We start from the raw sequence: 23978 nt of genomic DNA, 5'->3' as shown, positions 1-23978 counted from the left end.
CTCACATAAAGCTTAACAATAATAGTATAATCAGTATAGACTGACCAAGTACTATAAAATATTCAAACTTTTTTCACCACAACAAAAGTCCTATTTGGAGGGGATTATATTCACATTGGGACCTAAATTCCAAAATTTGCAGGTGTTCTACTGTGATTTTATTTCTGTCTGGACCAGCCATGTCAGTGTTTTTCTCCCTCCTCCCCTGAGATAATTACAGACCAAACTGTCTACCATTCTTCAACCAACTCTGTGGTGGTCTGATAATTTTAGAAACATCCAGATAGACCCCTCTGTGATTCTGCAGGCAGAGCCTGCTTCTTGCGTTTAGTTTGCTTTAGTGCTTTTGGTTGCCTGGCACACATACCCATATCAAACATTTCTCGAATCATGAATAAAAGAAGTGTGTGATTTGGCAGGCTGATTACAATGACAGCTACATATATAAAGACACGTTATATTCATATATCATATATACATTACAATATTCATACATTATTCAATATTCATACAATATTCATATTTGCTTCAGTATTTATCTTCAGTTTTATCCTGGTCAGGGGGTCACGGACGATCCGAAGCCTATCCCGGGAAAACTGTGCTTGAGGCAGGAATACATTTTCCAATTCATCAGAGGGCACCATGCACACAACAAGCTAGAGCAGTCAATACACCCACTGGCACGTTTTTGGAGATGAGAGGAAACCGGAGGACACAGAGGAAACCCACATGGACATGATGTGAACATGTCCAGGAAACTGGAGCTGTGAGCATGCAAGATCAACCAAAGTAATAATGTGCACATATGGCTACAGAGAGTATTAAGAAAAAAGTCAGTGAAAGCAGCCAATCACAATGCATCGATTTTCAATTTAAAAAAAAAACAATATCAAGAAATATCAACTGTATGCATCCACTCTTAGTTCTCACTTACGCTTATACATATGCATCTTTAGAATGCAGCATGGCTTGACCAACTCAGATAACACTAACAAACCAGTCTGACCCTAGCTGAAAGCATAAAATAGCCTGAAAGCCCACACTTATAAGACAGCTGAGTGAAAGCAGAGAGCCATTTTTACTTCAGCAGAAAGGAAACGAGGCAGGAGCTGCAGGGGAGAAAGACATGTACATAAGGCAAGATGAAGGACTCATTTCAGAGCTCAAAGCTGAATCAATAAAGACATTACCAAATACTACCTCAATTTATGCATTCATCTACCACTCTTTCGTTTCTTGCCGTCTCCTTCATTTCTCTATTCACTCTAAGATCTCCAACTCCTCCACACCTCCTTCAGGGCAATTTTTTTTAAAAAATCTCTCCATCTAAACACACTGAACCCTACCTCATCCTTCTTTCTTATGAAGGCTGAATTTTTGTCGAAATAAGATTACGTGAAGAGCCATCTCATTAAGGCATATTCAAGCAGGATTAGTTTTTCAGGATGATGCTTGTAAGTAAATATTTCAACACCCCCTGATAAAAACTCTTGCATCTGGACAGCTATAAATTAACAAATTGACATTTTTATGTCACACATGGTGTTATATCCACTTTATTGGATCAGGAATCTAATTTTAGATACCAAGGCATTATATAATAGCTGTAATAGCTGGATGTCGTTACAGGACTGCACTCTTTCCTTTGATCAGACTTAACCTTTTTTACTTCCAACGACCTCCCAGTGAAGACAGTATGAAGAAACAGGAATATGAGCTACAGCAACTACATTTTAGAGACTCTTCCAAAGCAATAATCGTTTTCAGGGAAATATATTCTTTTAATGTGTGGGCAAAAAAACGACTAAATGCCACCACAGCAATGGTTAAAAAAAAAAAAAAAAAAAACTTTTTTTTTCCCACAACACAAAAGGGTGACATCTGCCTGAAAAATTAGATATGTCTATCTGGAAGGCACTAAAATTATCAGTCCACTGTTGAGTCATCGAGGAACAGCAGGTAATCTGGGCTTGAATTTTCAAAGGGGAGGAAGGAGAAAAACACTCACATTTCCCAATCTGGATAGAAATAAAATCACGGAGTAGCACTTGGTAAGGATGGAATAGAGCCCAAAGTTCTCCCTGTGTCTGTGTGAGTTTTCTCCAGGTTCTCGGTTTTCCTCCCACCTCCCAAAAACATGCCAGTAGCTACTCTGAATTTCTCCTGGGTGTGAATGTGTGTGTGCATGGCGCTGTTCAGGGTGTGTCCACATCTCATGCCCACTGTTCTCGGGATAGGCTCCGGATCCACTGTGACCCAGACCAGGATGAAGCGCTTACTGAAGATGAATGAATGAATTATTGTATCCAGCTTTTTTAAATGAGTTTTCCAAGGAGCACAGTCATTCCAACCAACCCATATTTCTTTCATTTTCTCAAAACTCCCATTCTCCTGATCCCATTTTCTTGCTTTTTTCCTCACCTCATGATGTAGGTGTGGCTGTCGATCACCGAGCCATAGCCTGCCCCACGTAGGTTGCCCGAGTTGCCCACCACAGCACAGCGTAAGCAGCGAGCGGGGTCCCACGAGCCATACGGCACGTGTCCAGGGATCACCTGGAAGAGCCTCAGCAGCACCTGTTGGATTCTGTGGGGCTTAAACTGAGGCTGCAACATCTGCCGATGAGAGAAATAGGGAGAAAATGATAGTGAGGTGAAAGAGCAGATATATAAAACTGAGTAACAGTTTCTCAATTTCATGCATCTCCCTGTGTAAACCTGAACACATAAACAATTACGATAATGGTGACTGCTGTAAAATAGCCTGCTCTTGGCATCAGGGAAACGCACACCTGAAAGTGTGTCCTTGACAAAATTTCAGCATTAAGACCATATTCCAAGTATCTCTCTTTCCCTGGATCGAATTGAGCTCCCATCCCCTTGTGTTCTCTCTTTCTAGCTCTTCCTGTGCCAGCTGCTGGCCGAGATGAAGCCCGCTGGCTTTCCACTAGGCCCAGTAATTCTCGCCAGATGTTTCTCTGACAGTGATGCCAGCCAGGGATTTCATTCTGAGCCCAGATAGTGTCAGGAGAGAGAGGCAGGGGAAAGTGTGTGTTTCAGTGGAACCATTACTCAGAAAGGATAAGCGCTAAAAAACCAGTGAATTCCTTCAAAAGGGTCAAGCTTCACTTATAGCTGGTCATCCCTCTCTCCCTCCCTCCCTCCAGCTCTCCAAACCTCTTTGGTTTAATCCCCCATTCCTAACTAGCACCGAAAACAATTCCATAATCCTCTCACCCCCTGCACGGCCTCACACACACACAGACTCACTCCATGAGGCACCGTCTATCCTCTCCAAGAACAATCCACGCTCTTTGTAAGCTGAACCAGCCTCTCTCTTCTGTTAAAACCTCCATGTTGAATCAGCTGCTTGCCTCTCCAGGCGCCAATTCGTTCTGGAGCCTCATTACTGATTTTTCAGCTGGCGAGACATTACTCATATTCTCTCTAATAAAATGGACCTTTGGCTCTCAGTCTCCTAAATGCAGTGCATAAGCACAATTTCAGAGTTCAATCCTTCCCTGCTTTAAGAGGAGAGAAACCGCAGGGTCTTTTTACATCTATAAACTTATGCGTACAGTCTTAATTTGCACGCTGAATTTATTAAAGGAATACTCCAGTATTTTCAGTACAATCTCTATCCAGTACATCTTCAGTGTATGAGGGAAAAGAGAGGAAAACCTGTTTATTAATAATGGAAGTCTAGGATAAGTGTAGCAACTGGGACAGTCAATAAACATTTACGAAACCATGTCATTTTTAAATGCTTTACGAATTCTCTAGTCAAGTAAATGATATTTGTTCATTACAATCTAAATATATATAATTGGTATATAGTCAATCATTGAGAGAGAATTACTTTTTCAGAGGGAAGAATTTCTGGTTATGCACTACCCATATAATTGTGTTGTTCTGATGCACATGGATACAACAAAATAAACAAAACACTGTGTGAACACTGTGGCAATTGTCTTACTCACCACCCACCAGTAGTAGACATCTGAAGGCAGCCGGATGTTGTCCCGCGTCCACACGGGCGAGATATCCGGCTCATAATTCTCATCAAACCAATCTGAGACGCCCGGGTCGCCCACGCAGTGGTTACAGGCACATGTCTTCTGCTGGTTGCCCTCAGCAGAAACCAGCTTGTGGGAGCCGGCATAGTTAGGCACCAGCTTCACCTGCCTTGACTCTTCCCACCCAGGAGACTCCAGGTAGGGCAGGCCAGGGCCTCCCCTCAGTGAGAATGAAAAGAGCAGGGAGGTGAGGAAGAGGAGGGCCAACGATGCCAGCAGCACCCACAAGCGCAGAGAGCAGCGCATGCCCCCTGATGCTGTCCGAGAACACCGCTCAGGTGGCCCCCCGCTGGGCCCCCAGGGCCTCTGGGTCCGAGCCCAGCCAAAGCCTGACCCCCAGCGGCTCTCTCGCTGCTGAGGAGCGCACGCCGCACGACCCCCCCACAGCCATGCACCGACTCCTGCCACCGTGCCCAGCCTGCCCTCAGTGCCCGTCAGCACGCCAGCTGACACACACACACAAACAGCTTGACAGACAGAAACAGAGCTCTCTCGGTCTGTCTGTGGGTCAAACACTTATCTCACTCGCTCTCTCTCACTCTCACCCACTCAGCTCAGATCTGCCTCACTCTCATCCTCTCATCGCTTGGCTCAAAACATACACCTGTTCAAATCGTCACAAAGTCTACTCAGTGGGTGTCTGCATTGTCTGATTCTCCCTGCAGCGACAGTCTGATGAAACAAGCCTCTGTGGATTTGACATTTCAGCTTTAGATAAGCGAAGCCTGTCACCCACGCCTGCTATGTGTACAATTGTATGTGTGTGTGGTGTGTATAGGGTAAGCCTGCTTGCTCCTGCCCTAGCGAGCCACTGTGTTGTGGTAAATTCCACCAGTCTCTGAAGAAAATGGGTGGACTTTTCCTATACAATTAGACTTTAGAGTCATCCTGGATTTTCCCTCCCTCACTCTATTTCTTGTCTTTCTTCAGTGGAAAGGGTCTTCTGATATGAACATGTGCAGTCTCAGGTTCATGGTCGTTCTTTCCTGCTAGCCGAGTTCTGACAGTAACCTGAGTGGCAGCTATACACAGATCACCGCAGTGTCTTGGCAGTCACCATGCATGACTGGAGAGTGTGTCTTGGGGACGGCACAGCACGCATTGAACTGCACTCTGTCTGCAATAGGTCCACACTCAGGCTGTCTGCCAGATGTTGGGGTGCTATGACTTTCTGAGATGCATGGACTGTTCAAAAAAAAAAAGGCTGCCAGACTCAGAGTCCACTCTATATCATGAAAAAAGAAGAGCGACAACAAAAGCAATCAAAACTACAAATCCCTAATGACACAAAGGAGATTTGCAAGGGCTTTGCCGAAAAGATTTCGCAACCTCAAACGGGCTTACGAAGGAATTATCTGCACGGAGCACCGAGGCAACTGTTGAGTGACTGGATCACAAAAAAGACAAGACACTCTCTGCCCCTCAGCTGACCACATTGTACTACTGAATCTAGATAGCATTAAATCTGGATTTTTTACATTTCCTTTGCCATTCTTTAGCAATTATGGTGGGTTCTTCTGAAAGACAGGGTCATGTGACTTTCCTGTTTTTGTCGCCTAATTAAAGGACAATGGCCACGATTTTGCTGTCTGTCGACAGTGGCATTCTCTCTCTCTGCCAGGTCTTTCAACGTCCTCTTGCCGATGTCCACTTAATGCTCGAAAATCCCTCTTCTGCACCTGTTATAGTCTGAGTGCTCTCTGATCAGGCTGTGCGTAGGTGTTCAGGTGCTGCTCCCTTCTTGTGAATGATCCAATAAGCTGTGGGTAGAAGACAAAGAAAAGATGGAATTTTAAAGGAGAAAGATCAGAAATGAATTAAAGCGCAGCTGTAAAAGCCAAACTGAAGCACAAAGGACTCGTCGCACGTGTCTTCCATTTTCATTATGTTATAAAACACTGTTCTGTTCATCTGACACGTTCAGATAGCACCTCAACATCTGCCTGTTTAATGTGCTGCCCATTATGAACTCTCATAAAATGAATTCATCAAAGGAAAAGCACACTCCCATGCTCTGAAAAGCCGTATCAGCTATGAATTATGGGTTCATTTTGTGCAAAGAAATTATCTTGGTAAGGAACAATGAGAAAGGAGTCTGAAAAGGAGTCAGCCACCTCATCACCCTGTCGCACCTAACTCTCTAATTGGGGATTCAGGATTTTATTGCACTGTTTAAGATGAGATGAAAGTCCTGCTTTTGAGCCAAAACCCACCTGCTCTCACTTAGAAACCATCATCCTCTTGTTTGTTTCTCTGGTGTTTTCTATCTCACACCTCAATTCCCGATCCAAATTTATGCTCACATATTTTCTTCTGTTATGTTCTGTGCCAACTTTGCTGCTGCTGCTTTGCGCTCTCTCTCTATCTCATATATATGTCTGAGGCTACTACATGGACATTACTTCTATCTTTGGGGTTCTCTGGTGGCAAAGATAGCTCTACACTATACACAAGACATACACTATATGGCCAAAAGTTTGTGGACACCTGAACATCACACCCATATGAAGGCCTTCACCAAACTGTTGCCACAAAGTTGGAAGCACACATCTGTATAGGATATCTTTGTATACTGTAGTATTACAATTTCCCTTCACTGGAACTAAGGGGCCCAAACATATTCCAGCGTGACAGTGCACAATGCAAGGTCCATGAAGAGGTCCATGGTTTGCCGAGGCTGATGTGGAAGAACTCAAGTGGCTTGCACAGAGCTCTGACCTCAACCCCACTGAACACCTTTGGGATGAACTGGAACACTGACTGCACCCCAGGCCTCCTCGCCCAACATCAATCCCTGACCTCACTAATGTTCTTGTGGCTTAATGAGCACAAATCCTCACAGCCATGCTCCAAAATATAGAGGAAAGCCTTCCCAGAAGAGTGGAGGTTATTATAACAGCAAAGGGGGACTAAATTTGGAGTGGGATATTCACGACGTACATATGGGTGTCATGGTCAAGTGTCCACAAACTTTTGCCATATAGTGTACTGTACGTTCTGTGCATGTAGGTCATGATGAGTTACACAAAACAATCTGAAGCACCAGCACCACAACAAGTATCCAGGAAAAGCTATATCCATATTTCTTCTCATACAATTTAGCTGGGAAACTGCTGTTTCTTGTGGGCTATAATATTAAAATAAAAAAGTCAAAGCACAAAAGAACAAAATCCCGAACATTAAAATGTTTAGAGCTGCTCTGTCCTTAAGCTTAATCTCAACTCTGGTGTGTAGTACTACATATCAGACAATCAGGCAGGCAGGCAGACAGACAGGGAGAACGAGACAGATAGACAGGCAGACAGACAGATAGCGAATGAGACAAACAGTCTGACAGACAGAGGAAGAGAGAGAGAGAGAGAGAGAGAGAGAGAGAGAGGGGATTTGCTAACTTTTTTATCAACTGTAAGGTACAATTTTTTTTTGGAAATCCATTTCATTACCGGTGTTATTACTGCATTACACCAGAGGAAGAAAAGACTTTTTAATTACACTGGTGGGTTACCATGGCTACCCTGACAGGCCAATCTACAGCATTCAATAGCTAATAGTTCTGTATTGAGAGAATGGAGCTCTTGTCAAAAGAAATGTAAAAGAAGTCTTTTTGTTCTTGAACAGAGATCAAATGAAGCATGAAATCTGTGAAAGGCTGCTATGCCATGAATGACAGCTAAATGGCTGGATCCAGTGTGCACTATAATGATACTGCAGACCCTTGTCCACAACCACAACCTTACTATACCTGCTGCCATGATTCCACTATGAAGGAAGCTCAATACTTATTTTCAGTTTTCATGTAAAATGCACACAATGACATCACAGATCTACATGTTTCTAACGGGACATTAAATGATCCTGTTTAGTCTCCATCACAAACATGTCTATAGTCTGGTGTTGGTTTTAGGAGCAGGGTGAGGGGTCAGCCAAACAGGTGGCTCAGCAAGCAAGCCTTATTTTCCATTGTTGAGATGCAGAAGGATTATTATAGGCAGTGAGGGGGCGGAGGACAAGGTACATGAACAGCTGAGAGTGCATTTTATATTACACATGTATGGTTGATTCCAGAATTATTAGCACCCTTCAAAAGAATGGGCAAAGAAGAATGCCCAAAATTTACACTCAATAAATCTAACTCATATTTCATCAACAATAATCATTAATAAGAACATGCAAAATTGATCACATCCATAAAAAAAAATAAATAAAAATCTTATTTTATTATTATTAATTATTATTATCATGTGAAATTCTCTTTTCATACATCACCATGGCGAAAACCAAAAAGCTTTCATCATAAAAGAAACACACTGGATTGCTAAGTCAGATAATGGTAATAAAACATTTAGTGCAATTACAGCTATAAGACTAAAAGACAATAAAAAAAGTTTCAAAGGTCTGGAGCAGAGAACACATGAACACGCATGATGAGGATGATGAAGGTGGAAAAGGCAAAGTGCATGCGTCATTAATTTTTTTCCTTGTTTCCATGGAGTGCCAACAATTCTGGAAAACGTGTGTTGTTTTCACTTTGCATGACAGTTTTAAGAATTAGAACATGCTCTCTGCCTGGGGGTTGCATGTGTATATATAGCAATACTATGTTATACGGTATGTCACCCTCCACAGGGGTGTGAGACAGTTTTGCATGTCGCACGCTGAGATTGCCTAGACAGGAAATGAACATCGGACACAATCCTCTGATGGCAACCATCAGACTAGAGCTCTATTCATATTCCGGCTTCATCTAAAATCAATCATCATATTCCAGACATCTCATCCAATTACTTGAGCCAGCGGTCTCCGCATTTACAAAGCCATCAACACACAAAGACAGTCAGCCGACCTGTTTCAGCCACGCTTGCTGCCTCCGACACACGGACCGTGAGATGCACAAACAACAGGAGCCAGGATTGATTTGGCCCTAGCCAGCAAAACTAATGGCAACAGTGAATACATGAATGCACAAACAGCGCAGGACAAGACGGCTTTGGCTCTGCTCATGGTGCTGCTACAGCTGCTGTTGTCCATCTAGGTGTAACTTTGTCGCCTGGCATGCGAGAATCACAGCAAACACACACACACACACACACATAACACACACACACACACAACACACACACACCAATTCCAGATTATCTGTCATATAGACTTGTCATACATGTTTGAATTGCATATGATGTTTCCATTTCCTGTGTAGTGTAGTCCACTCTGAGAAAGGCTGAGGCCCATGCACAGAAACACACTCAAGTGAACACAATGCTTCTTTTCACAGCCTCCCACCCAGTCGTAAAGCAGCACTTTCTATCATTCTCTCCTTCCATCTGACCTGCGTACCTGCGTGAAATAAATAAAAGGCTGTGGGGAGTGGGTGTAAGCGTTGCCCTGGCAATGATAAAATAAGAGGTGGCTACCATGGAGATGTAATAGAGAAATGAGAGACACCAAACACTCACACTGGCTTCTGCTGGGCTGCTGCGTCACACTCATCTCAGATTGCTTTGTTTTAAGAAAGACATTCCATATCAGGTTTTGAGAATATGAAAATGTTTTTCTACAATAACCAAAGAAAGAACACTAAATATGAGCTTTGTGAAAAGCAAGCTTCTGGGTTTTTTTTGTCTCAGACATCAAGCAGACTCCAAAGAAACCTTTTGAAAAGTAGAAATGTATACCTTATCTTGCAGTAATCTGTATGAAACAAAACAACAACAACAAAAATATCATATCATATCACATTCTTTAGCCTCTTCCCATCCAACAAGCCCCACCATTGTGATGGAGATTATTTCCGGACAGAAAAAAACAAGCTTGAAATATAGAAACTAGTCAGATCTATGGTGTCGCAGTACTGTAAATCATCATTTTCTAAAGAATGCTTAAAATAAGAATGATTTATTATAGGTCTAGAGACACTTAATAATGACAAACTACACCTTTGCTTTTGGGCTTTGTGCATATCCCCAGATCTCCAGATCCCCAGATCCTAGGTAAGTCTTATAGGATGATTTAAACCTGGTGATTTTTGCACAAGCATGTGAAAGACAAAAGGCCTGCTGGACATGTCCAGTAAATACAGAGTTAACACTACAGGCACACTGCCACCACACACACACACACACACACACATACACTCTGCCACCACACACTGCAGAACATTAATCTAATAATAAAATGGTTGGACAGCCAAAAGTCCTGAGCTAATTTCAATTTGAATTTGAGCTGGATGTTTTATTGAGTGCTACAGGCCTTGCTTAGAGACTACTACCCTCCTCATTCAGATTATACAAGCATATACACAAACAAATACATACAAACATAAAAATACATACACACATACATACAAACATACATTCAGACATACATACAAACAAATACTCATTCACATGTACAGTATTGTGCAAAAGTCCTAGGCACATGCAAAGAAATGCTGTAAAGTAAAGATGACTTCAAAAATAATGAAATTAAATCTTTCTACTTAAAATTAAAATACTACAAAGTGCAGTAAACAGTAATAAACTAAACAAACTCAACATTTGGTGTGACGACCCTTTGCTTTTTTTTTTTTAAACAGTTTTTTACAATTGTTTTTAAACAATTTGTGCAGTTTTATAAGGAAACTTGCTGGTAAGTTTTACTGAACATCTTGCAGAACCAGCCACAGGTCTTCTGGAAACTTTGACTGTTGCACTTACTTCTTATTTTTGCAATTTATTTATTTTTCAGCAAAACACAGCAGCCTTCTTTATGTTTTTTTGTCTGAAAAGTGCTCTCTTGTATAATATGCTGCTTTCTTTCCTGACATACATTTTTCTGTGACATTATTTTTTTTAGAAAACTAATGTTTAGAAATCTAAAATGTTTTTTCTACTGCCTCAATAATGCACAATTCATAAACTAAATATCTATAGCAAAATATAAAAAAATTTTAAAAATAGGGTGCCTAAGACTTTTGCACAGTACTGTACATACAATCATACACATATACATACACACATACATATAGATATGCAGCGGTAATGTATGGCAAATACCCACATAAACACCATATCAAGCAAACAAACATACATATCTACATACACATGCAGGGGGAATGTATGTCCATGTTTAAGGGATCTGGAAATACTGGATATACACAGATCCCGTATCCTGTACCCAAGATAAGCTTGTCTTCCTTCAGCAATTAAATTCCCCAGCAGGGTGTACAAGCTCAAACTCAGTTAACAAGGCCAGCAGACACAGATACTTGGTTGCATGTGTTAAATTAGTGTTGTTGTGGGGTTGTTTTTAAGAAAACAGTTCCGAAACTGACATTTTGACTTGCTTCTGTAGCTGCATCTGCCTAGTTGAGAGCATATTACTATTAGTATTAGTCTAAGCGAAAGTTGCATTGGTCTGCACCAACTTCATTCATTTTGAAGTAATAATTTTTCACCCTCCAATGTACTAATGCATATAATGGTAATGTAATGGTAAGTACATTTTAAGAAGAAGAAGCAGCTTTTATTTGTCACATATAAATTGCAGCACAGCGAAATTCTTTTCTTCACATATCCCAGCTTGTTAGGAAGCTGGGGTCAGAGCACAGGGTCATGATACAGCACCCCTGAAGCAGACAGCGTTAAGTGCCTTACTCAAAGGCCCAACAGTGGTAGCTTGGCAGTGATGGGGCTTGAACCCCCAACCTTCTGATCAGTAACCCAGAGCCTTAACAGCTGAGCCTCCACTGTCATAATATGGACACGTTCAGAGAACGAATGTTTAGTACCCTACATTACACATACACTGCAAACAAAAAAAGCACTTAAAGCTTTTGCGTCTTGTTGGTATCACAACGTATGAGTTTAAGACGGAAGTAGATATAACTACATACATAACATTTATAAACTTTATATTTAAACATTTATAGTCCCAAGTCTGTCACTTTGTTTCTAAAATATCTGCTTGCATTTTTAATATATGGAAAACTCTAAAAGTAATTCAGGCTACACTGGCTCATAACACCACAGTACCCTGTGAATTAGTCATAAAAAGGGCTGGAACAGTGAGCAGGGCCATGTGGCTAGCTCGTTACTCATCGCCTGCACTCATATGTAGTCATATGCTCCCCGAGCGGCTGCTGACCCATCACCATGAGTCTCACTACTGTCCAGGCTAAAGCAGGGTGCACCAGTCAGAACCTCTGAGTCAGCCATATCAGAGCCAGCCACTTCCGCTTGTCTCAGCAGGGTGCAGAAAAAACGTACTCTGCTCTTCCTATAATATTGAACTTAAAGGCACTAACAGCAAACTCTGTTTTTTTATATCCTTTTTTTTTTGGAAATTACAATAAGGGCTGGGAGATACGATGATGTAATATTGATAATGTTATAAATTATATCACAGTAGACTTTTTTGAGATATTGCGGGTATATTTTTATAAATGTTTATGTATTTTTTAAAATAGCAATTACAAACTTTTTTAATTACAAAAAATTCTACTATTCTATTTCAGAGTTAATTTATTTTTGTACACAATAAATAAAAGTGTCATCAAACTAATTATTTTGAAAGTTTTTTTTTAATTCCAACACTACATTTTTGCTAGTAGTTTGTTAAGAAGCCTATATATTGTGTTGCATATTGTATATCGTAGAAATGTCCTGATGTATGATTATATGATATTTTGTCATATCACCCACACCCAAAGTGCTGTTTAATTTAGCAAACGTGATTATATAATGTGTACCTTAGGAGTAACAATTGAGGGACTCATGTAACTTTTTAACAGGATGATTGGTGTAAATTGTTATTATTTTGTTTAAAGTTCTAATTTTTTTCATTTAGTACTGCCCTTCAGAAGCTACATAAGAAACATGATATTTACAAGTTTCCCAGAAGACAAAATTACATGATCATCCCAGAACATCAGTAACAATTTACACTGATCATCCTGTTCAAAAGTTTATATCCCCCGGCTCTTAATGTATCGTGTTGCCTTCTTGAGCATCAGTGAATGTTTGTACCTTTTGTAATAGTTGTGTACGAGTCCCTCAGTTGTCCTCAGTATGAAAAGATGGAGCTCAACATCAGATATGCAGAAGATGCTGGAAAAGCAAAGAACGCGCAGTATCTGGAGGACTGTTCTGAAGAACAGTGTGCTCAGGACAAACAAAGGACTCATGAACAACTATCGCAAAAGACGAAAACAGTTGTTTATCATCCAGGTAACAACACACAGTATTAAGAATCAAGCGTATGTAAACATCTGAACTGGTTCATTTATATAAATTCAGTTATTTTGTCTTGTGGACTATATGTAAACATCCGTTATGTGAAATAGCTTATTCAGAGCAGTACTAAATAAAAACAAAATAAAAACCATTTTTATGATCCCTCTTATTTTTTAAAAATGTATTAACATTTGCAGATTCTGTAAGGTGTATTTAAACTTATGGCCCCAACTGTATATACTTATATAATAATTATTGTGATACTTATACTTAATTACATTTCCAAAAAAAAAATCCTTAATTTTTTTCCTTACATTTTTATTTAGACCTTCAAAGCACTCATTACAAATCTCAAAGGTTTCTTCTCTCATCTAGCCAGTGACTCTATGCTATATATCAACTGAAAGGGCTCAGTTTAGCATTTCAGTTTAGTATCCAATCAAGTTCAACAGTGTAGAAAAACACTATCTAGAATGGTGCAGTGACCTTCTCATGCTACACAATGTAGTTAACGCTATAATTATCTGTGTACATTTGAATATGGATAAGACACCAGACTGCAGTGTTGAACTTGAGGATGACCCTGGCCCTACCTCAGTAAAATGTTGAATATGCTGGAGTACGCAAATACTCATAAAATGAGGTGTCTCTAATTCAAAAAAGTTAACATTAACTGACTACATTTAACCAAGTTAGCCTGTTTTCTCTGCTAATGCCAGGTTAGACTAGCAGTCATTCCAGCAGCTATAGAAATTGGTTAGGAAGCAAGTCAAATTCTAGCTAATGGTAAATATTGGTTATTTACAGGATATTTTACTTCTGATTTATTCATTTTCAAACTACTGTATGTCACATTAGTCATGCATATGACCAGCAAACTTACAGAGAATAAATTTCTGAAGTTCTATATAAGTAATAAAAGTTATTTTTAATATGAGGACATGACATTAACTAAATTTTATCAGTTATAAAACCTTTACTTTGATTGTGAGTTCAGGTTACTGTCTGTGTGGAGTTCTGCATGTTCTCCCAGTGTTCTCGTAGGTTTCTTTTGGGTTCTCTGTTTTCCTCCCAATGTCCAACAACATGCATGTAGACGGACTGGCTATATGCTAAAATGCCCATAGATGGGAAGGAGTGTGGGAACATGTGTGCATGGTGCCCTGCGATGAACTGGCACCCCGCTCGGGGTGTATTCTCCCTGCTTGTGGCCAGTGGTCCCGAGATAGCCTCCAGATCCACTACAATCCTGACTAGCATAAAGCAGTCACTGAAGATTAATTAATGATACTGAAGATGAATAATTTTTTTTTTTAGTTTTGCATTTCACAGTAATTGTTTCTTTTGTAATCAATTATGCCGGAGTACAAGGCAAAAAAATAACCAACATGTGTCATGGTCCAGTAATGTATGGACTGTACTGATTAATTTAATGTCATTTCTAAAGACTATCTTACAGACAAACGCAAGATCAACCAATTGACAACCAAATCCCACTGGACCTATAAGTCAGGCGAGCGCAGTAAGCTAAAGCTACTTTGACCTATGTGACCTATATTTACATGATATTTTAATGAAAAAAAGAAAACTGTGGCTACAATTTGACATTAAAATTGTAAAATCTGTCTTGCTGTATTTTTTTAGATGTTTCAGGCTGTAACTTGCCTGCAACATTCCGTGTCCCTTGTGAACAGTGGTACAGCACAAACACTCTACATTGTTTTCATGAACAGTGTACAATTGTCAAGGACTGAGAAACAAATTCACGCGGCTCTTTTTGGTGCCTGAGTCTGCATAAAATAAGAAAAACACACTCTTCTGGTGGATTGGGGCATTACCTGTGAGTACTCTGTATTTAGCCTGTATGAGGGTGTCTCTTTAACCCTTTTCCACCCCGTTTGCTTTTAACTGACCATCTTTGTCAACAGCAGGGGTGTGAAGTGATGCGTGGCCAAGTATGGTGACCCATACTCGGAATTTGTGCTCTGCATTTAACCCATCCAAGTGCACACACACACACACCTGGAGCAGTGGGCAGCTTGTTTTTTTTTTTTTTTTTACTGTGGCACCCGGGGAGCAGTTGGGGGGTTCGGTGCCTTACTCAAGGGTGGTATTGAGGGTGGAGGAGAGCACTGGTCATTCACTCCCCCCGCCTACAATCCCTGCCGGACCTGAGACTCAAACCTATGACCTTCAGGTTACAAGTCAGCCTCTCTAACCATTAGGCCACAACTGCCCAGTCTGATCCACAAACGGCCAGTGTGGCTGCAGGTTTTCAAGCAGGATCTACACCTGATTCCACCTGTTTCATCAGCTGATCTTAGCTTTAATAGACTCAGGTGTGGTTTCTGTTTGGCTGGAATGAAAACCTGCACCCACACCGGCCCTTTCTCAATAAGATTGGACACCCCTGGTCAACAGTTTGCTCCTACAGACAGCTTCTCTAATCTGTATATCATCCATTACTCACACTCAGGCTGAAGTAGTTTCTCCCCTGTAAGTCTCTCACTCTGTCTTCCTGCAGTAGAGATTCTCACAACCCCCAAGGAGCAGGGCAAAATGCCAAGGCTTGTCTCAGAGCCCATTGATCTAAAGGAAACCAGGGGCACCAGGGCATCCAAAAGCACTCCCTTTTTTACCCACATGCTGACACATTCCACACCCACTTACCCTCCAGACTCACTCATCTTAAAACAGATTATCCTGTATAGCACACATGCTGGAATGGATGAATGTGATAACAAATCACGCTCTTGACTTGAGCTATTGTAGTTACTCCACCAGTTCTCCGCAAGTGAAAACAACTACTGACGGGAAGCAAATAATACAATGATTCAAATTACCAATAATTAACAAACGAGGTGAAATAGCTGTACTGTTCCGGCATCCTATCCTATATTCATAATCACCTAATGATAGTGAGAGGGTTCATTCTCTGTGTGGGTAAGACTCTCACCAGATTTTGCAAACAATACGAATGTATTATTGATAAAGCTAAAAGCTTGATCATCATTATCATATTTTTTTGCGACTTGAGCATCTTTGCCAGGAGACAGTATACCATCTGTTTGGGTTTCAGATGCCAGTTCAGGTAGATAGTAGCCTACAGAATGTGCTTTACACACACACACTTCAATATATTTCTCCAAAGCATGAGGCTCTTTGTATGACATTTCTCTAAGATGCAGGTCAAACTGAAAACACTGCTGTTAAAAATACCTGTAGAGGAAATACTGGGGTTGGCTGGAGCTTCTTAACCTGAACATAAATGGAACTCCATTACAGCTAGAGTTGGACCACAATGTGAGCAAGTCTATTTGAATCTATAATATGGGCACTCCAATGCAGAGTAACCTATTTATAAGCTCTTGAATAGGGCGGGCTTCTAGAGAGCAGCCTGCATTTGTGAGGAAAGTTAACCTAGTTACATCTGCAGGACTTCTGTTGGCTACATTCTACTCCCTGGGTTCTACGTTAGCCTAGTTACAAAAAGAGTTGATGAACCGCCATCAAATAAAGCTGGCAGCTTATCACTGGGAATCACATTTCCCATTTTCTCTTTCTAGTAGTATTTTTATTAAATGTAACTTTAGATACATACAGCAGCCAGAGTTTTCTATTCAGTGTACTGATTTATTCATAACAAGGTTTCAGCGCAGTGCCACACTATATGCGCTGTGCATAATTTCCCAGCATTATGGCAGGAAATAGATGGTCCTCTATTACACCCTGCATTTACGGGTCAGTGGAAGTACAGAGCTGCAAAACAGAATCAGTTTGCCTACATGTGCCAACGATGCATCTCATTTATCATAACAAACTGTGGCCATCTCTCAAATAATGCAATTAATCCCAAAAGCGATTTCCCATGTCACTTTACATCACTGAGAGTGGGTGTTATCTAATTAGCTAAAGACAAATATGTGTCAAGTAAAATCAATGGTAATTCATCTCCAGAATATAGGCATGCTGTGTGTGCACTGTGGATTGGTTGGGGTGCACTTTATGTTCCAAATGAGGCACGTCTCCACGCAATAATTTTCTCTCAACAGGAATTATGTTTGAATGTCTTGTTTTAAATAACTGCAAACAGGTTTTTTAAATCAAGTATTTCATTTACACTGTATTAGCGGTTTCTACCAAAACCACACATAGCAGTTGAATAAAGACTGGCTAGGGAATGGCATATTGCAGATTAAATGACCTAAAGCAGACAGAAGGCACAATTTTGTGGCCATCCAGTTGTGTCAGGGATTTAAATTAAAGAGAGGACCAATAGTTGACTGAATATAAACCAGAGTATTTAATTGGAAATAGGAATGGACCACTAGAATTTGAATATTTCAGTAAACCAGATACATGTCTAAGCCCTATAAAGACTATTATAATTCTTGCCTCACCATCAATACCAGTATTTTTTAAAATGAAAAAAAAAATAGTGTAACTGTTTTTGACATACCAAAAATACTACACAAAGTGTATAATAAATTATTTGTATATTGTGTGTATATGTCTATATTGTCGGACTGACCCTAGTTTATTGGGACACTCTTATTTCCTGGAGCCGGCTTCATTCTCATCATTAAAACTAAACTAGGGAGAATTTTCCACTTTACAAAAAAGGAGACAAAAATTATTTCTTAATAGTGGTGCTTATGGAATGTTACATGAAATGCGTATGTGTGGAAGTAGGACATATGCAGCTGGGACTGCGGCATATACGTGCGAAAGTGGGGTGTGTACATGTGGTGAGATGGGGCTGTATGTCGAATATGGGGGAGTGGGAGGGAGTCAGGGATCATAATATCAACATTAACATTATATATTAGTATTATATCATTAACATTATATATTATTATTTCATTGCTGTGACCTGAAATAGCATAACAAATGTGTTAGTAAAGAAGTGCTCAGCAGTATTGGTGTTCTCTCTGCTTCCCAACACAATAAACTACTGGCACACTCGTGTTAAGTGGGGAAATACAGCAGGTGTGTCATGCTGTCACATCCGCAAACGACACACCTACGCTAGTAGTTGGTGTACGGTACTCATTAATAGTTATTACCAGGCTAAGCTATCTTTCCGCCATTTTCTCCCCAATTTTGTCTTGCCAGGTACCACACACTAGCTAACTCTCCAGTATCACACAATTGCTATCTACCCTCTTCCGCATACATGAGCTCACAGATGTCCACGATTGGTTAATGCTGGCTAAGCTAATAAGCTAAAAAAAAAAAAAATCTAAAATTTGATATCAAACTAAAACTACAGTTGGAAATAATTAACAACAACAACAAATAGCTATAACAATAAAAAAAGCCATATATAAATGACACGTGGCTGTACTTTCTGTACTATCTGGAGAGCAGAACCAATTACAGCCACCAGTGCTTAGGCCACTGTGTCACTGGGGAGTCCGCTATTGAGTCACTTTAAATGGTTTGCGGATAGCAAGAGAATATGGGCTTTCACACTGTACCTGCCTTTAAGTACAGAATAAGTGTAGTCTGTAGTAAATCTGTAGTAAATCTGTATATGAAAGATAAGTGTAAAGAAAAAGTATGGTTTAATACTTTTTTTAACCAATTAAATAACTATAATCACTGTGATAAATTATATATATATATATATATATATATATATATATATATATGTATGTATATATATATATATATATATATATATATATATATATATATATATATATATATATATATATATATATATATATATATATATATATATGTATATATGCATGTGTGTGTGTGTGTGTGTGTGTGTGTTTGCTTGCTAAATAACTACTATCCACTGCCTTTCAGGTGTGGACTGGTCATTATATGAGATTTTTTCCTCCATCCAGATGTGTACCTGAGAGACAGAGACAGACCCTGGAGCTGTTTTGCAAGAAAAGCTCCAGTTCAGCTCCTACAAAGGCTAAATGATTTAGTCTAAATGATTTTGCTCAGGTTTATAGCTGTGTTACAGGCTGAGTGAGTGAAGTAAAGCGAGATGAAGAAGGGGAAGTGTCCAGAGGAAGAGTATTATGGAGGAACCCCTGCACTCCAACCCCATGCAAACCCACCATGCGCTCGTGCAGCACTGCTGTCTCTTAGCAACGCGGGCACAGGGCGGAAGCAGCGGCCACATCAATCAGACGGGTGGATTACAAAGAGGGGGAAAGCCAGAAGGAATACCACACACACACACACACACACACACACACACAAAAGTAACTCTATCCTCTATGCCATAACCATTGCATATGTGTCAAAGTAACGTCAGTCATTATTAAAACATAAATAATAGCAATTGCAATAAGACACGTGCACAATTCCTGTCTCAATAAGTACCATAGCTATAGGAAACTAATATCATACCTTGCAGATCTTCTCATGCATGCACCTTGATCCCCTTTTCTGCACATTTATGGCCTGAGCTTAGCTTGGAAAATCAAATCATTCCCACGTCTTTCTCCCATCAGCCTGGGAAAAGGCTTCTCTTTCAGCCTGGAGATGCTGCTAACGCGCTGCAGCATGAATATTCACATGGAGCCTCAGATGCTAGTCGATGTCTCCTCTCTGTCCAGATGTGATGCGGAATTTCGCTCTCTCTTGCCTCTGTTGCTGTCCGGATGGAAATCTAACAGCGCACCTCCCTGCTTTAACTGCAAACTCCTGTGTGGAGGACAATCCATCCACCTGGAGCTTTCACACAGGACCGCTCTGGATTAGAGCACCCCCGAAAAAAGACACCCCTTCCACCTGCAATCCCAAACCTCACCGAACAGGCTGCTGGGAAATGTAGTTCTCCCCTGCTGGCTCCACCATCCCGTTTGGCCAAACCGTTTTGCCAGTGAACAGAATAAAAAAACAGATGCTTAAATTTAGATTAGGTTTAAAATGAATAATACTGCATTTTGAAAATGAAGTGCATACACAATGCAAGGCTTTAAGCATACTTTATTTGTGAAACAGCATCTCCCATGATGCACTGCGCTCCGAGCGCCTGTACAGAAGATTATTGAGCAGGGTGACAGAGCAGTGATTTTTCTCTCTGTGCGTTTTCATTGCTTCTTATTTACATGTACAAAACGGTGTTGGACATAGTAACCATAGTAACCTTAGTAACCATAGTAACCATAGCCAACCATGGGCATGGTAACCATACCAGGGATGTTATAAGTTTTCTTAGACGCTTGAAATGTCTTGTTTTGTTTTGTTTTGTTTAACAAAATTTTCGCCATTCAAACAAAACAAAATTCAATTAGACATTTCTCTGCAGAGATCACAGCCTTCAGCTTGTAATGCGAGAAAACCAGAGAGCATTTATGCCAAGGGTTAGGGGTCTTACAGCCAGAAAGACATGGCTAAATTGATTTTTGTTGGTTGCTCTGTCTGTCACCATCCCATCCTCATCTGAATTCCAGCATGACGAGATGGCATGGATTATTTACAAGGAGGATACAATAGCACCATCGTGTGGATGAAATCCTAATGTACACTGCTACTGTGGCTGTCTTGCTGATGGTATCAGATTTTACATTAGGTGCAAGATTTAACTATTACCTTCCTAAGATAAACAGATGAAACTAAACAGGAATATATCATTTGATCTAAAATAGAACTACTTTACTAATTAATAATTACTAATGCTTGGGGGTACGGTGTTCGTTCAGGGTTGGATTCCCGCACTATGAACCTGGAGCTTGCATGTTCTCCCGGGGATTTCTCTTCAGGGGTTTCCTCCGGGTACTCCAGTTTCCTCTCCCAGCCCAAAGACATGCATTCTAGGCTGATTGGCATCTCTAAATTGTTCTAAATTGTGTGCGATTGTGCCCTGCAATAGGTTGGAACCCCATCCAGGGTGTCCCCCGAGTCCCCTGGGAAAGGCTCCAGGCTCCCTGCGACCCTGTGTAGGATGAGCGGTACAGAACATGGATGGAATCACTACTGCTATGTTAATACACCTCTAGCCTGTCTCACGAAGTAGGTTTCACACAGACTGGGTTCCTGACCACGTTCCTGCTTAAGAACAACTAACGAATACAACTGCAGTTAACTAGTTAATCAATTTTCTCACACACTCACTCACTCGCTCACTAACCGGTTTATCCTTATCAGGGTTGCAGTGGATCCCATGCCTCTCCCTAGCAGTCCATCACAGGGCACCAGGCACACACACATTCACACACGCTTATTGACACTTTTGAAAAGCTTGACCTAAAAAGAACTGGTGTGCGCACCTGCATGCCATACATACTCCAGGTTAAGGCTGATAAGATAAGCTTTTATTAACTCACTGGGAATTTAAAGTTACAGCAGGAAGTGTTACAGAGAAGATAGATATGTAAATTTAAATATGACCATAATAGTGTCAGTATGACAAGAATACAAAATGAATGGTTGCAGCATGATAAGTAGGACAACAAATACACTATATGGCCAAAAGTGGGCCTTCCCCACACTGTTGCCACAAAGTTGGAAACAAACAATTGTACTGGAACTACAGGGCCCAAACCTGTTCCAGCATGACAATGCCCTTGTGCACAAAGTGAGTTTTATAGTATCATGGTTTGCTAAGGTTGGTGTGGATGAACTTGAGTGGCCTGCACAGACCTCAACCCCACTTCCAACATCAGTGCCCAACTTCACTAATGCTCTTGTGACTGAATTAGCAGAAATCCCCACAGCCACACTCCAAAATCTAGGGTTAGAGTTAGGGTTAGCTAACCCTAACCGTTCCCAGAAGAGTGGCTGTTATTGTAACAGCAAAGGGGCACTAAATTCCGAACTTAGGTTACTGTCAATGTGGAGATTCTGTGCATTTTCGATATGCATCCTCTCATGTGTTTCTTCTGGGTTCTCCGGTTTCCTCCCACCTTGCAAATACATGCTGGGAGGTGGATTGGCTAATTGCCCCAGGTGTGAATGACTGCGTGCATGTATATCTACTTGGTACCCTGCAATGGACTGGCGTCCCATCCAGGGGATCCCCCAAAACCCCCCCAAAACAAATAATAACTGAAATAAGTAGAAGTCTGGAAAAGCATCACAAAAGAAGAATGCAATAGTTTGGTGATGTCAGTGGGTCACCATCTTGATGCAGTTATTGCGAGCAAGGCGTATGCAACCAAATATTATATAATTATATTATATGTTAATATTATTTATCTGTTCCAATACTTTTGCTCACCTAAAATATCGTGTGGTCTGCTACCAAAGATGCCATGTTCTAAGTTGTTCAACACATTGAATAACATAAATATCAGGAAATGAAAGCTGAAATTCTGATCTATCATGTCATATTCATCTTTTGAGCTCAAACCCAAATGTCTTGGGTGTATAGCAAAAACAGAAGAACTGGCCTTGCCATTCCAATACTTTTGGAGGAGACTGTACGTATTGAAGGACAGTAATATTAGAAAGTGCACAAACATAAAGAGCTAGTGCAATATTCTAGGTTATGGTCTGTATGTGTGAAAGTACAAAGTAGTGCTTGGGGCTACGTTGCAATATAACAGTGACTGTACGGTACTAATATTGAATGAATACAGGTACAGTGGCTGGATGGACTTATCAAAGTCCAGGTGTTGCACATCCTTACAGCCGTACATATGAAGGACCCGCAGTATTCTTTTCCACAATATGGGAAGAGCTGGTGATTGCAAAAAGAGCTCATGCGTGGTATTGTGTCATGGTGGGGCTCCAGTGTGGCCAGTACTCTGACTCCAGTCATGGCTCTTTAATACAAGGTATGTGTACATGCTTTACAGCAGCGGTGCAATACATGAGGCTGAGTGAATTTCTCAGTTACAGTATGGGGAAACAAGCAGGAATGAAATTGAGGGATAAAATGCAAGCAGAGTATAAAAAAGTTTTCATGTACATACTACACAACTACGTGTATTTCTTTAGAAGAATCAATTTTTTACATCCCTATGAACCTCCAACACAACTCTGCTATGGCTTGAAATTAGATAGCATTGTTTTAAAAATATTTTTAATTGGGAAATAGAACAGCTACTTCAAATATGAAAAAGATTAATGTTTAGTAACCACTTTATCCTGATCAGTGTCACTGTGGATCTGAAGCCAATCCTGGTAACCTGCATTTTTTATTTTATTTTATTTTAATTTTTTTTGGATGATGGGAGGAAAGCGGAGAACCCAGAGGAAACCCAAGCGAACACAAGGTGTACAGGCAAACCTCCACCCAGGTAGTAACCTGAGCTCAGGACTGAAACCTGGAGCTATGAGATGGCAATATTATGTAATGCGCCACCACGCTGCAACCAAAAGATAAATCTTGCTATGTATTTGAACCCCACCCCCCAAGTATTGTGTTGTAGTGATTTTACAGTAATTTGTTCATTTTCTCTGTGTATCCACACGTGTTTCATTTGGGTTCTCCAGTTTCCTCCCACCTCACAAATACATGCTGTGTGGTGAACTGGCAATGCTAAATTGCCCCTAGCTATGAATGACTGTGTGAATGTGTGTGCACAGTGCCCTCTGATGGACTGGTGTCCCATCCAGGACGTATTCCAGCCTCATTCCCGGTGTTCCAAGGATAAACTCCAGATCCACCATCACCCTGACAAGGATAAAGTGGTTAGATGAATGAATGAATTTTATCTTTTATTCTGCCAGGGTGATCAGGAATGGTCAGGGAGGGGTCTGCATCTAGGGTCGGG

The 23978-nt window shown here is 40.7% G+C and overlaps 1 protein-coding gene across 3 annotated transcripts in view; it reads right to left on the bottom strand.

Moving 5' to 3' along the window:
• The window catches only part of st3gal2 (ST3 beta-galactoside alpha-2,3-sialyltransferase 2), a 30362-nt gene extending 8942 nt beyond the window's left edge, over window positions 1-21420 (bottom strand). Inside the window, exons 1-5 of one of the 3 annotated variants that reach the window (XM_053234858.1) lie at window positions 21389-21420; window positions 19663-20099; window positions 13078-13158; window positions 3980-5835; window positions 2422-2615 (exon numbers count right to left, since the gene is read on the bottom strand). In XM_053234858.1, the coding sequence (XP_053090833.1) occupies window positions 2422-2615; window positions 3980-4321 (536 nt within the window). In that variant the 5' untranslated portion in view covers window positions 4322-5835; window positions 13078-13158; window positions 19663-20099; window positions 21389-21420. Of the gene's footprint in view, window positions 1-2421; window positions 2616-3979; window positions 5836-8918; window positions 9115-9233; window positions 9724-13077; window positions 13159-19662; window positions 20100-21388 lie in introns of those variants that run through there. The other 2 variants (XM_053234859.1, XM_053234857.1) reach the window with 2 other exon arrangements.
• Window positions 21421-23978: the final 2558 nt, after the last annotated feature.

This window comes from Pangasianodon hypophthalmus, chromosome 6, assembly GCF_027358585.1.
Source record: "Pangasianodon hypophthalmus isolate fPanHyp1 chromosome 6, fPanHyp1.pri, whole genome shotgun sequence".
Classification (NCBI taxonomy): domain Eukaryota; kingdom Metazoa; phylum Chordata; class Actinopteri; order Siluriformes; family Pangasiidae; genus Pangasianodon; species Pangasianodon hypophthalmus.
Note: the sequence above shows the minus strand (reverse complement) of the source record. Positions and strands in the feature narration are given on the sequence as shown.